General features: G+C 39.4%; 2 protein-coding genes across 2 annotated transcripts in view; both read right to left on the bottom strand.

Moving 5' to 3' along the window:
- Positions 1-1,791: 1,791 nt before the first annotated feature.
- Positions 1,792-13,233, bottom strand: LOC139654680 (spermatogenesis-associated protein 6-like). The gene is made up of 11 exons (XM_071531820.1): positions 12,874-13,233; positions 11,200-11,337; positions 11,027-11,075; positions 10,371-10,412; positions 10,016-10,140; positions 9,260-9,352; positions 7,879-8,133; positions 5,319-5,418; positions 3,901-3,976; positions 3,715-3,808; positions 1,792-1,857 (listed from the first exon to the last, which is right to left on the bottom strand). The coding sequence occupies exons 1-11, from the start codon at positions 12,919-12,921 to the stop codon at positions 1,792-1,794; spliced, it is 1,086 nt and encodes a 361-aa protein (XP_071387921.1). The 5' UTR covers positions 12,922-13,233.
- Positions 13,234-14,157: 924 nt separating this feature from the next.
- Positions 14,158-14,867, bottom strand: part of LOC139654679 (tRNA methyltransferase 10 homolog A-like) — a 4,931-nt gene continuing 4,221 nt past the window's right edge. The window contains exon 7 of the mRNA XM_071531818.1: positions 14,158-14,646. Coding sequence (XP_071387919.1) covers positions 14,444-14,646 — 203 coding nt within the window. The 3' untranslated portion in view covers positions 14,158-14,443. The remainder of the gene's footprint in view (positions 14,647-14,867) is intronic.

The raw sequence follows: 14,867 nt of genomic DNA, 5'->3' as shown, positions 1-14,867 counted from the left end.
TTTGAATTTATGGATTAAATCTAGCATTGAGGTTCTACCACCATTTCTACTAGAAAATGTCAAATTTGGAATGTTTATAGAAGATAGAAATATAGAATTTTTAATGAATCATTTAATTATTTTGGCAAAATATTTTATACACAAATGTAAATATTGCAAAACACAACTCTGTTTAACAGCCTTTAAAAACGAATTAGAAACATTATCCAAATCTCTTAAATGTATGAAAAGCATGAATGCCCAAAAATTACACTTTGTATTTGCGCAGTATAAAGTAATTTAACCCCTGGAATGTATACATTGTTCTTTTCTTTTTTTTTCTTTTTTTTCCCCTTTTAATTTACAATTTTTTTTCTCTTTCTTTTGTTTTCTCTATTTCCTTTTGATTATTGTCTTTGACACATATGTACTGTACATAGCTTACTCTGGTGATATAGAAAGAACTGTCATTGCCAATTTGTTGTATATTTGAAGACTAATAAAAAAAAAAAAAAGAACACACCAGGGTTTTGGTAGATTGGTAGTGCTAACATGGCAGCCACTATTGCTCAAGAATAGTGTATGCTAAAGTGTTAGCATGGAGCCTACTATCGCTCAACATAGTGTATGCTAAAGTGTTAGCATGGAGGACTGGAGCAAACAATCTACCAGGGACACATGGATGACTTTGGTGTCTATGTTCTCATCACTTAACAGCTAAATTGACCAGATGGGACAATCTCCAAAACACTTGGTGTATTCCTTTAATAGCAGGGGACCAGCTTAGCATTATTTAAAGATTGTTTTGTTATTACTGACCAAGTGAACCAACAAATACCCTGTACTGCCACCAAAGTCTATCGTTTGACCGCTTAGTATACTGAAATAGACCGCCGGTGCAGCAACCAAACTGCAACAGATCACAATGTTCCTGAAAGAGCCCGTGCTTAATGCCTAGCAGTCTAGGTGGGCAGCTATTTCTCTGATATATGGCGGTGGTTCACACAGAACTGCATCGCCCCACACATAATTTGCTTTTAATGGCCTTGGAGTGATATACCCGAGGACTCGACAAAGTCAGCTTGATAGATGAACCGGAGAGTGACCGATGACGTCAACCCACCCTCCTGCTACAGGCTACGTTCAAATTAAGATGAAGCAATCCGTTTCAATTCTAAAAGGTTTATTCAAACATAAAACTCAGCATTTTGCCAGTCATTAATACAGGATGTGTGGAAATGTATCGGTTAAACTACGACTACAATCCAAATGTACCTTGATAATACTTCCATGAAACAATCACCATTGTTTCTGCGCAGGCACACACACACTCACACACACAAAGTGAACCGTGACATCTGGAGACGTCAATGCTGAGATGACGGTCTCTTTCCCTGGATGGAGAGCAAAAAAGACAGGAGAAGTCAAACATGTACGATAATAACATGAAAATCCCATTTGCTGATTTTCTCAGGCATCATAGTGAATATTCAAGTCTACTTGTGTGCAAACAGCAAGCATACAGTGCAACACAAAGACTTAACACGATATCAGTAAAATCTTAGGGTCTTAGGTAAATATGTAAATATGGCAAATGTAGGATAGATTGCTTCAACTGCTTTGAAAATGCACCTAGTGTATCATGCATGATATTATTTAATTTCTAATATAGCCAAAGGAACATGATATAGTTTCCATTGCTTGTAGAGGAAACGAAGGAGGGAATGGCAGCCATTTTAGATGTGCCCTGTGAAACATACATGTGAGACGTAGACCAGTTCCGTCTTACCTTTCCAGAGCCTGGCCAGCTCCTCACGGCGGCCCTGGAGAGATGGACCTCCTGGCTAAAACCTCATCTACCTCAGAGACCGTGGCCCCCTGAAACGCAACAACACAGACAATAGCTTAACGTAAAAATCGTGTCTCGAAAGGAAAAATCCCCCCCCGCGGATACTCTTACATTGTTAGATATCATCAATCTGTGATGGTCAATACTTTCCAGGTGTTATTTTGTGATGAACCTTTTTGCTGTATTTACTTTTCCTCAACCTGCCTCATCTACTTCTACTTCAGTTAATGATTTCCTCCATTTCCGTGGCAATATGTTTCCCTGGCAGTGTGTCCTTGTTTTGTCCTTGGTTTGTATTATTATTTTTTTTTGCCACTGCACAAGGAAGTTATTATGGGGGTAATGCACTTAATAAACGACAAGCTGACTAATGGTTAGCCTGAAAACTTCCCTTTATATTAGAAGAAACAGACTGCTGTGGTTTGAGATAAGATCACAAAACATTTCAGCTACGAAGGCTAAAAAGCCTCATTCTCAAGCCAAAAAAAAGCAAATGCCAAAGCAGTGTTAGTAATCCAATGGTGATATATCAATAGACGTTTCTGTTGGATTTCTGCTAGCTAGCTTACTCCTCTCTATTTAAAAAAAATGTTTACTATTTATTAGTGATGGCTCAATTCACGAATCAATTGTTCATTTGAATGATACGAGTCGAATTGGTTTGCCAATGGAACTGAACTGAAATTTCAAATTGGAGTCTATGATTGGCTGGCTAGTCTCCAAAATGGGCTTAATCAACAAACTCACAAATTCTCAAAATTCTTCATTCATTCATTCATTGTCGTCTTTACATGACATGATGAGTTAGTAGTGCACTTGCCGTATCAGACTGAACAAACCGCGTGTGCAGCGCCACCTTTTGGTCAGAAGGCACGGTGTAAATGCGAATTCCTTTAGTGGGTTAGCAGTTCACTCAATGAATCAATTCTGTATATCTGTCAGCGAGCGCTTAATCTGTTTCCAGTTTTTACATGAGACAGTAGAATGGACACAATAGCAAGTTAGCAATGGCATCCAAATCTGACAGATTCTATTTGGCCAAGATGTTGAGTTTGTACAGCTGTAAATTTGTCCAAATTCATGACGATAGACAGTCTACCAAAGTAAATCAAATAAACCGGTCCTGAATCAATTCACTATGGTCAGACAGCCCAAAAGAAGCGAGTTAGTTAAAAGAAACTCTTCCCACCACTATAAGAGAACTACTTCAACATGACAATGCCAAAAAAAAAAACAGGCTTACCCACAAATATCTCGTGTACAAACACTGATGAATATCAATCTTATACACTTTACATTAAGGAAATAGCTCTGAGGAAATGGAACAAAGAAATTTACAGTGAGCGTGTGTATGCATGTGGATGCTCTTTACAAGGGACAGGCTTGGGACAGCCGATGAAAGCCAATAAAGTCAGTAATAAAGCCAACAACGGTCTTGGCGTGGATTCAGAGGACATGACACAATCTGAAACGCTCAAATGTTGTGGACTATGTTCATTCAACCATCGTTTATCTTTGGTAATTATTTACCAAATAACTCCCATTCGTAAAGGACAGACAAACTACCCTTATCGTCAGGAAGGAGGTGAAATTAAGGTCAAGATTATATTGTATTGAAATCAGATGACCCAGATCACCAACAAAATCTGATAAAGCCACTCTAAACTGAGTAGTTTAGAATCAGTTCAGGTTATGGTCTTCCCACCAGTGTTGTATTGATCAATTCTACAAATCTTCTACAATTCTTCTACAGATATGTAATCAATCAAACAGCGCCATATCCATCATATCAGAGGGGGACAACACTGACTTGCTGATATCCGACTGATTTTTAATAAAAGGCCAATATCGGTCCATATAGCGATCTAACCCCCGGCATTACTCACATAGACAAGTCGGCGCACGGCTTTTGGTGTTGTCAGGAGTCCTCGGACACGCTCCTGGACCTCTTCCCATAAGCCCTGGGAGCCGGACCGGGACCTGGACAATCATACCGACAATCAGGAGAGGAAAATCTGCAGTGGACTGACCTATGTTAGAAGCTATCAGAACTTCAACCCCCAACTGTCTGCTGGGGGTAGAGGTCGTGAAGAGGTTCAGCCATCATTGGTGAGTCCAGCTTTCTTTGGATGGAGCACTCGCTCACTGCTGTTTAGGAGACAGTTTCCCACCAGTGAACATACCCACACCAGAATTAAATTTGGTTTAATGGGGCGAAAGTACAGCGTCTCAATTAGTGATTTAGGCTGGACGGCTGGATTTTTACATAGAAATCTTACATAGTGCAGCTTTTATATATCATGTTTTTACTGAGGATGTTCATTATAAGTTGAGGGACTGACCCACTGTGGTTAGCTTGTTCCCTATAGGATCGCCACATTGCTGAAGGGTTCGGACCTCGTTGGTACTCATGTGGATCGTCTGTTTCTGAAGAGCTTGAGTCCTCTCCAGATTTGCCTCCAACCTACCAATGGTAGCAGAAAGGAGCCAACACCTTCTGTTGGTTATAACCGCTTTGTTAATTGCAATTGCTAAGTCCAAATGGCAGTTCTTAAAGGTGCTATGTGTAGCATTTTAAACATCAATATATCAGTGTCAAATTAATAGTGATACTTTGTATAGTTACCGTAATCAAATGAGATCAAATGAGACCATGGTGAGACCATGGTGGAGACGACTGATAGCTTCTATTTCATGCCAGTGGTATTGTTAGTGCTTGTGTTTCTCAATATTACTACCACATTTCCTTTTAACTGTTGTCTCCCTGTTGTCTTTGTCTTTACTGAAGAGGATAAACATGTTGGAAGTGAGTGTTCCATCGGCCTTTCACTCCTTCCACCATCTGCCATTGCCAGAAACTCTGAAAACTTAAGCTCTGTTTGTGCTGGAAGAACAGTGCCCTCTTCCTGTTGTGCGCTGTAAAGCAATCCAGCAAATTTCCCGCCAAATCTGACCCAGTGGCACATGATGTAAAATGCAGTGAAAAGGCCGGTGGTATGTTTACAGTAATAATACTTATCTCTCAAAATTATGTGGTCATTATTTATTGATTTAAAATGCTACACATAGCAGCTTTACATAAAAAAAAAAGCCAGAGAATAGGGAAATAAACTGCTCCTACCAAACCATTGGAGAAAGATTTTCTTCTGCCAGCTGGAGAAAATCTCACTAAATAGCAAAAAGAGGGAAAATAGACAGCTAATTTTCCTTCATTTAGCCAAACAGTGACGCAACAGACATGCAATTTCAGTGATGATGTACCGTAAGGCCGACTGCAATGTCAGTCCCACAGCTTGTTCCAGTAAATTGGATCATGTTCACAAAACAGGTAAACAGTGGAACATCACAGTAAATTTTATAAGCTCTTAAAGTAAGTCATATGGGATTGTAAACGTGTTTTTGTCAGTAAATCATGGCGTCCGTCCAGTAAAATAAGACTGCGTGTAAACAGAAGGCAGCAACAGCAACCGCTTTATGCGAGGCTGCCTACCTGTGGATGAGGACCTGGTCAAAGGGGAGGAGGAGCTGTTTAGCAGTGCTGAGCGGTGGGGGGAGGCGGATCGACTGGCTCCAGGCCACGAAGCCAACATCTAGAAACAGAAGAGTGATGACACACTGAGCGGGCCTGCAGGTCCAAACGCTACAGGCTGTATACCTTATTGCCCCAACCGGGGATGTCACCAGCTTGGCAAAGGGGCTGGGTCTGTTTTCCCCATAAATGGATCTTTTTATTGTGATCACAGGATGTATTATCTGAGGCCTGCAGGTGATCAAAACACCACCTTGTTTAGTTAAAGGCACAGGAACCTGTTTTTCACCCAATTTTCCAAGACTCAGAGTGAAGAATTAGTGTAACCTTAAAAATCTACTTGCACATTGGCTGTGCTATAAGAATTGCTTTGAGTAAATAAATGAAAAAAACCCTATTCTTAAAACAAAGACACTTCGTATTTTAGTAGTACACAAGTGCATTTCAGTGCTTTTTTAAAGTAATAACACGCAAGATTTTGTAGGCACTGGCCCAACAGACAGTAATAATAAAGACTGCAGCTTCTCAAATTTCTTCTACCTTCTTCCATTTATTTATTCCAAACAAACCACTGTTGCCGCCGTAAATATAACGCATCACTTCCTGTGCAGTAGACAGACTATCTCAGGTGTTTGGAACAGCAAATGTAAAAGCTAGCTAACTATTATTACTCACACCTCCAAAAGGACATTCATATTTCTCAATAAAACTTAACATTTCATAATTTTCACTAATATTATTAATATCGTTTTGGCAACAAGATGTTTGTTTTTTTCATTGCCACTAATTTTGATGTCACCAAATTAGCTAGCATGAGATTGAGTGTGCTAAATGAGCCTGTCTGTTGGACTATTCTGGGATAGTGAAAGTGCTGATCATTTCAGTCTTCGTCTGTCCTGTCCTTTTCATCCCATGATAGAGTTGAAAATGAGTTATAAGCCCTATGTACACAAAATCAATCTGCAATTTGACAGCATGCTCATAGTCTAGCTAGCAGTATGTGAGTCAGTCATCAGCATAGCAACCTAAGTAAACAAACAGTGCAAGCCGAGTCGGATTTGCAACAGGCCACGCTGAGAGTTTTTTTCTTTTATTTCTGTGGAAAGTGGAAATTGGCAAGGGAAGCATGATGAAAATTAGGCTTTAAAGTTTAAGTCACATTGAAATGAAAAATGACTTTTTCACCTTGTTAGCTAATTTTCCATGTCATACACCTATATAATAAATGGCAAAACCATGACAACAGATTATTTTCTTTTATTTTCAAATCAAAATTCTATTACATTTCCTTCTTTCCTTTAGTGGTTGGCATGGCGTACCAGTAGGCGTACCCTCCCTGTGTTATGCCCCGCCCAATATACTGTTTCAACAGGAAACACATCAAATTAAGGAAGCAAGATGCTCTCAAAATGCCATTTTATTGGGACTTTAAACCATCTTATGCCTATTATTGCTTTGGATATAAATGCATATTCAAGTGCAGTAGTGGTTGTTTACAGACACTTTGGCAGGAAGTCAAATCTGATTTAAACATCCTGTTCTTTTCTAAAAATGTAGTTGGCTGATGAACTGGTGAAAGTAGCTGGTGACTTTGCATCTGCTGCAGTCAGTTTACCTGCCCTGCTTCCAAATACCAGACTGTTTCTTATAATAGCCAGAGAGAGAGAGAGAGAGAGCTAATAAATGCCTGTCTCAATAAATGCCTGCTCAAAACTAATGGTTAGGTTGCAGAAGATAAATAGGCTCACATGGTTGTTGAAACCTGCACCATGCAATCATTATATGACCACACAGGTTACTGTCAGGGACGGCGGTGTAGGTTGTTGACATGGGAGACAAAGTAGTGTCAAAGTAGAATATTTCACCATTCATTGTGTTGACAATGCACACGCGACATCTCTTGTTTGGATGTCGATGAATATGAAGACCTGTTTCTAAAAATATCCTATTTCAAATAAGTGCTTGGTGGGTTTGGTTGAAGCAAATCGACACCTGGGATGTTACTGGAGGTTTTATGCACTCTAAAAACTAATTTAGTGAAATCAACTCACCTTACAATTGCTAGTTTTCAGCTTCATGTCTTGTTACATAAAAATTATGAGTTGACATGTTTCCAAGCACTAAATGGATCATATTAAAGTTTACTTAAGAAACGTTAGCTTATTAGCATACTTCCCATGGAGTTAACTGTCCAGAAACCCCTCCTTCTTCTTGTTTGGATAAAGTTACAGGATGGACACTAGTTATGATGAATCATAGGTCAATTTCATATAAAAAAAAAAGAAAATATTGGAATGTAGTTAATCAATTAGTGAATTCAGAGCTGCTACTGCAATTGGCATCTCCTATTGGCTGATTTTTAGTGCTACTGACACCAAAGATCAGCCAACAACAGATGGCAATTTCAGTAGCATGCTTTTTTCCAATAGATGTCAGGCTTTACATAGATTTGGGTTTGTTGTTTAGTTACTCTTTAAAAAAGGAACTACTAAACTACATGTGAACAGTGAAGTGTACTTGCAGGCTGGGAGGCGGTGGCTGCGTCCCAGTCGGCCGGAGCGGGGCTCCCAGAGCCCAGGCTGAGCCGGGCCAGACGCTGGGTGTTTCCGGCTCTCAGCGGGGAGAGGGACTGGGATCTGGGAACGTCGGCGGCGTTGTGCCGACCTCTGGCCGTCCTGCCGCCTCGTCTCCTCTCCAGGGTTTGAGAACGTTTCCTCTGAGGAGAGGAGGTCCGCGGCCTGCTGGAGCGCTTCCTGGGCCTCTTTATCATTGGCCTCTGGAAGAGAGGATGAGGCAACACCGTTAATACAGGGAACACACAGTAAACAGATCTGGTTCAGTCAGTGTGGTACACCTCTGATATGATGGATATGATGAAGTTTGATTGATTACATATTTATTTATTTATGATTGTAGAATTGATCAATACTACACTGGTTGTCTATAGGAAGAACTTAACCTGAACTGATTCTAATGAGACATTTTGATCAGATTCCACACAAATATGCATGAATGTTTTATTGTTCTTCATATTATTATTAGTAGTAATAGCAGAAGTTGTAATATTAGTATTAGCATTAGCATTAGCAGTATCATCCTAGGTTTTTAGTGTCACATGATGGTCTAAATGCTGATTCAGAGGCTTTTCCTCCCTGACAAGAATACAATTGTGGGGGAAATACTAAATGCTTGTAATTTAGGTATTTGTTTTTTGCATTATAATGGTCACATTTAAAGATATAGAAATAGATTTGTACAAACGATCATCTATTCTATTATCTATTAGCTTCAATCCAAAAATATTGATTTTGAAAAAAGGAGACGAGGGTGCTCTTTAAAAAGCTTTGATTTTTCTATGGCTACCTATAATATTTAGGGTAGCCATAGAAAAATAAAAACTTTTTTTAACTTTTGTACAAAAGTGCCTTGTCTTCTTTTTTTCAAGTATTCTTTTGCCCTTGACTTCAATTAGCCCATATCAAAAACCTATATCAGTCAGCCCCTATTAGACACTACTTTTGCTCTATATACAGTAGATGTTCATGCACAGTAGTTTCCCGTTTTTTTTTGTTTTGTTTTTTTATCTGTTTTTATTGGTGAAAGCGAGACAAGTACAACATAGTCAATGGTCAATTACATATCACCATATTTTACTTTTACTGTAACTATAACCTCACAACTCAAGAAGCTGTAAAAGAAAAAACAAATAAACAAACCAAAACCAAACAGCAACATAAGAGAGAGATAGTTTTGCGTTTTATGCCAAATAGGAGGTCAGTGAGGTAAAGTTAGAAATTTATGATTTTGAATTCTGCATGACAAGGGGCTCAAAAGGTGCAGAAAATACATAATGAGGATGTAAAGACCAATATTAGGAGAGGAACAAAACTGCTAATCTTTACCATGGGTACATTGGGGTGAATGTTGGTCTCTGCGTCGGCTGAGCACTCACTGATGGTTGTTTTGGTGGAAAACTCCAGCCTCGGAGCAATACCCTGGGGAGCAGACAGCAGACATGATATTTGCACCATAATCTGATGAAAGGAGGCAGCTTGGACTCACATCTAGTTCAACATTTCATCTTTCTCTGCCACTGGAGCCATGAACTGAGGTAAAAGAAAAAAATCAAGAACCATCAAGTAAGAGAAGAAAGAAATGAAATAGAGAGAAAGATCAAGAAATTTGGTAGCCTCTATCTCACACTAGTGGTATTGGTAGTGCTTGTGTTTCTCCAAAGTAAGACCACATTTCCCATAAACCCTGTTGCTTTCTATCACAAAGAGAATGTTGCTTCTTCAGTCAAAGGTTTTCTCTTTGTCTTTACTGAAGAGGAGAAACATGTTGGAAGTGATTTTTCTATCGGACTGTCACTCCTTCCACCATCTGCTGCCAGAAACTCTGAAAGCTTTAGCTCTGTTTGCTCTGGAAAAACAGCGCCCTCTTTCTGTTTTGTGCCGTAAAGCGATCCAGCAGATTTCCCTCCAAATCCGACCCGGTAGCACACAATGTCAAATGCACCGTAGAGGCTGATAGATCCTGGCAATCTTCTCAGTGATGGTCTTGTTTGTTTACGGTCATTATTATATGTGGCACATGATTTACTGATGTTACAATGCCGCACATTGCACCTTTAAGCTACTTGGACTACTTGGACTTACAGGAAAGTGAGGTGCTCGGGTCATCAGAACCTCTCGGTCCACTCCAGAGAAAGAGGGAACCAGTTTGGGCTCGGGGAATAAGAACTGTCGAGCGTTTTCCTCAAAGCAGGCCAGAGCCTCACCCACTGGAAACACAAAACCACTGTTACAAGCTGTAATCATACTAATGTAGAATTTAAAGCATTTGTAAAGCATTAATTAACTGATTGCTTCCCCTTCCTTGTGTGCGGACAGGAAAGCGGAGTGAGGCTGAGGTCGAGGCGTTCAGTTTCTGCCCTGACAGCATTTTTCTAGTTTATTTTACCAGCCATTTAAGTGAATGCAGAATGTCGTATTGGTAAATGAACTACTGCACCTGGAGGAATCAGCTGCACCAGTTCAATTCTGACAGTCTCATCTGAGCAGGAGAAGAAACATTAAGCTGAGTGAGATATACACAATTCGCATTATGAGGACATTATGAGGACATTCATGCATTATGAGGACATTCATGGTTATACAGAGAAACAGAATATATCATGATGAATACCAATGCCAATACCAATAGACTGGTTGTCTATAGGAAGCCTTTAACCTGAGTTGATTCTAATGCATGAATATATTTCATTATTATTAATTATTTTCATTTAATTCTAAATGCTGTTTCAGAGGCTTTTCCACCCAAGAATTAAATTCGGGGGGAAACACTGAATACTTGAAATCAGTATTGATACAATACCGAATACTTAGTTTTAATGCATCATGAAATATTATGTATGTGGACTAACATGTTCATACAGCATATTAATGCATTATTAATTTGATAAATGCCCTTATAATGCCTTATGGGCATATTTACTATAGAATGTCACTTCTTCCAATCTTGAACTGAGTGAAACAAAAGCAACAGTATCATAATAATAACAACAACCATAATAATAATGATGTAGCAATACATACAAATGTTAAATATGTATTCATATAAAAAAAAACTAAACAAATTAAGAAGAATAAGGATATGGGCCAACATACACTCAAGCATTATGGCGATGTCTCCAGGGTCGACTGCATGCCTGAATATCTAGACAGAGACAGAAAGTCAAATTAAATTTCTTATATTTAAAGGGGCGAGGGGCGATACGTGAGATTTTTACTACTATTTCTAGCCGCCACAGAGAATATCTGGCAGGTAAGTGAAGACCTGCCTTTTCGAAGGTCATCTTCTCATGAAAAAGGAGAGGAAAGATGGCGGGGAGACATTCAGATTTACGGTACTGGCCCGTGAAGCACATGCTGAGGTAGATATCATCCTTGGCTGGCAGATAAACTCCAGGACAAGACACCTGAAGGCAGTGGAGGGACAAATACACAAATTGTTCATTTAAAGGGGCAATAAGGGAGATTTCTACTGTGCCTAGAAGGGAACATTAAGTACATTAGGTTAACTCTATTAGCCCATGTAATACTTTTCTGAAATTCTATAAAGCAATGTAATTTCAACTCAAATGAGAGATTAATCTTTAATTTTATTTATGTTTGTGTTATACGAGTTGGGGACATTGCAAAAATGCCTGCATGTAGATTTTGATGAGTTCAGATGATGCCACATTTACATGATATTACACTTCTAGTAGGCTATCTAGTATCTAAATTAAGCAACTGTAACATCAAAAGTTAATACCAAGCTTACCACCATACTAACACCAGTGCAGTCATCATCTATTCTTGAATCAGTTTCCTAACAACCACATCCCAGAAGAGTCAAATACATCAGGGTTCTCAAGCATTTTGGTGTCACGGAACCCCAAATAGACCCACATGAGGGCCATGAACCACCACTTGATCTGATTCAGTCCCATAGTTTAGACCAGTGGTTCTCAACGTGGGGTCCGGGGACCACCAGGGGTCCTTGACGGAGTTCCAGGGGGTCCCCAGCAAACTGATGAATTGTTGAACTTCAGCATTATTTCATTTACAAGAAGTTAACACAGTTAGAGAATGTAGAAGAATGACTGTTCTGATCATAGTTTCTCTGTTATCTCTCTACCTACAATACTGACAGTCATGGAATTCTAAGATTTGGGTCCGAGAGACAAAATATCATCAAATGGGGGTCTGTGGCTCTAATGTGGACTGAGTTAGGGTCCTTCATATGAAAAAGGTTGAGAATAACTGGTTTAGACTCATAGGGGGAGATTTTAGTTGTTGATTTAGTAGGCTACTGAATTGTAGAACTGTCTACACTGTACATGGGGAAATAATAGTGGTGAGAGAGGAACCCAGGATTACAATAATCATTTTTATACATTATCTAACTGTGCTAATTTCTACTGCATTAAATTGCACACCAAACTCCATTTACAAAACCTAACAGTTTAATGTTGTCTTGCTAATCGGCAACGTACTCGCATCATAAAACTTGACTTCTATGAATTGAATTCGGCTTATAAATAATGCACCAAGCGGCGCTTTATTCAATTTTAATGTCAACTTTTACACACTGCTCACTAGTCGCTACCACGCTTGCTACTGCCAACGACGGTGTAAGCTAACGTTACTTTGGTGGAAGAAGGTTGGGAAGAACATGTAAACAAAGTGTAAACATTTACATTTTATTGAAATAAGTGCTGGTTGATGTATTGGATGCATGCCGAATTGGATATTAGCTCCTAACTATTCGTAAAACATTTTAACTATTGTTCTGTGGGATGTGTGTATTTGCCGATAAGCAAGTCAACATTAAATGGACAGTTTTTGCAATGGAGTGTAACGTCAAGTTCTCTCCATACTAGAAAGGGGACGAATTGGGGCGGCTCTAAGAACAACAGAGGATTAGAAGAAGAAGGTTAAGAATTACTGAAGAAAGTCACAAGTCTTACCGCCCTGAACTTGACTTCAACCACCACTTTCAGTGCTTTTCGCGACATTAGGCGATAAAAAATATCCACCTTAATCTTCTCTCCGGTTCAGCGTCGCCTTTCCTTGTTACCATGGATACGACAACTTCCGGGTTCATATCTGTTGCTAGGGAAACTCACTTTATGGCTCTGCACTGTGAATGCGCAACCTAAACATCAGATTAACCAGATTAATCGAAACAATTAAACACTGGTTCTTAAAGCGTGGCCCGCGGACCTCCGACGGCCCTTGAGGAGGTTCCAGAGGGTCCCCAGCAAAATGAGAAACAGTTTAATTCCGCTATAATTTAATTCATCTGAAATTATCTAAATTAGAGAATGTATAGGAATAACTATTGTAATCATAGGTTTCTCTCTTGCCTTTATTTCGCCACAGTTCTACAATTTAATACGAAATCAAAAACAAAAATCTTCCCATATGGATCCCTTCTTTTGTGGGCTGCTAGGGTTAGGGTTAGGGTTAGAACAATGAAAGAGTTTTATTGCAATGAACTTTACTGAAGGCTATAGCTCACAACCCTATCTATTGAAAATATGACTAAAATATAATGGAAATATGACGATGGATATGAAAGTGGTGATATTAGATGGTGGAATAGTCTACAGCACAAAATCCCCCTAAGACAGTTATACTGTATATCATCAGTTTGTGATGTTCAATGCATTCCAAGAGTTATTTTGTGATAAAGTTTCCCTTAACCTGTCTACTTCTACTTCAGTTAGTGATTTCCTACATTTCCCAAAATGCCTTTCAACAACCCCAAGAGAACAGGTGTGAACTTGTTGCATTCAGCTGTGGATTATACATGTATAACCCACAATCATACAGGGAGAAATCCATTGCAGAAGAGGCAGAGATACCAATTTCTGGCTTGAGAACCAGGTTTTTGTTTTTGCCTTTGTAGCTGAACTGCTGGTCGCTCACTCATAAAAGTTATTTCCTGCTATGGGGCAGTAAAAACCTTAATTACTACACATTTTATCTGTAGAATTCACATGTATAGGCAGGAGTTCATAGACACTAGAGCTACCCTGCATTACTTTTCTATGACTTTCCATAACTAAATCGGATTGCTTCCATAACCTACAAAACCTTCTTCCTTTCTGGTTTGTTCATGTTGTTTATCAGTCTGGTTTTCAGTCTGGCTGTAGCTACACAGCATGACAAGCCATCAAAATCAGTGTGATCTCTTAGAAGCAAGGCAACAGCTTATGTGATGATTCATGAAATGCTGAATACCGCTAAATAAAACTGTTTTTAATTTGAATGAAAAGAACGGCATGACCTGCCTGCCAAAGATCACAGCAAAACTGACATTTTCCATTTTATATAAGCAACTAAATTCTTCCCCGCGAAAGGGTTTCTTGTATCAATAAATACCTGGTTAAAAAAAAAAAAAAAGCATTGTTATATCAGAAAGAATCAGATGCTTTGTCAACAAAAAACAATTTCCTACAGAGCTGGGGCATCGATCTCAGCAGGCAGTTCATTACATCCAAACGTTTTCGTAGGATCTTCATCGGCGTGACGTCACGCGTCCGATCGTTCTTTGGACAATTTAACATCTTCTCCTCTCTCCTCGTGGTCCGGTGTGTTGGTGTCAGAGTCACTGTCTGAATCCTCCTCCTCTTTGTCCTGATCGACGGCCACCGCTCCTTTCCTCTGAGGCAGGACGGTGAAGAAGGCCTCCTGCCAGCTGCCCTTCTCCAGGTACGCCAGGATGATCTCAAACACTGCAACCGAGGACACACACTTTAAAAAGCAGCGTACATCTAAACCCTCTGTGGACGTTAAAACTGCGATATGCAACGTTTTTCACATTAAAACAACAGTAAATAAATAGGATCAGCCTGTGTGCTCAGGCCTAAATCCCCCAGTTTGCCTAAAATGAACAGAAACATTTAATTGTGACAATTAAATGAACTGTACAGGGGGAAACTATTGAATTAACAGA

The sequence above is a fragment of the Centroberyx affinis genome, unplaced genomic scaffold (genome assembly GCF_046629955.1).
Source record: "Centroberyx affinis isolate AG114_WGS23_722 - 3 ecotype Tasmania unplaced genomic scaffold, CSIRO-AGI_Caff_v1 ptg002134l_1, whole genome shotgun sequence".
Lineage (NCBI taxonomy): Eukaryota > Metazoa > Chordata > Actinopteri > Beryciformes > Berycidae > Centroberyx > Centroberyx affinis.
Note: the sequence above shows the minus strand (reverse complement) of the source record. Positions and strands in the feature narration are given on the sequence as shown.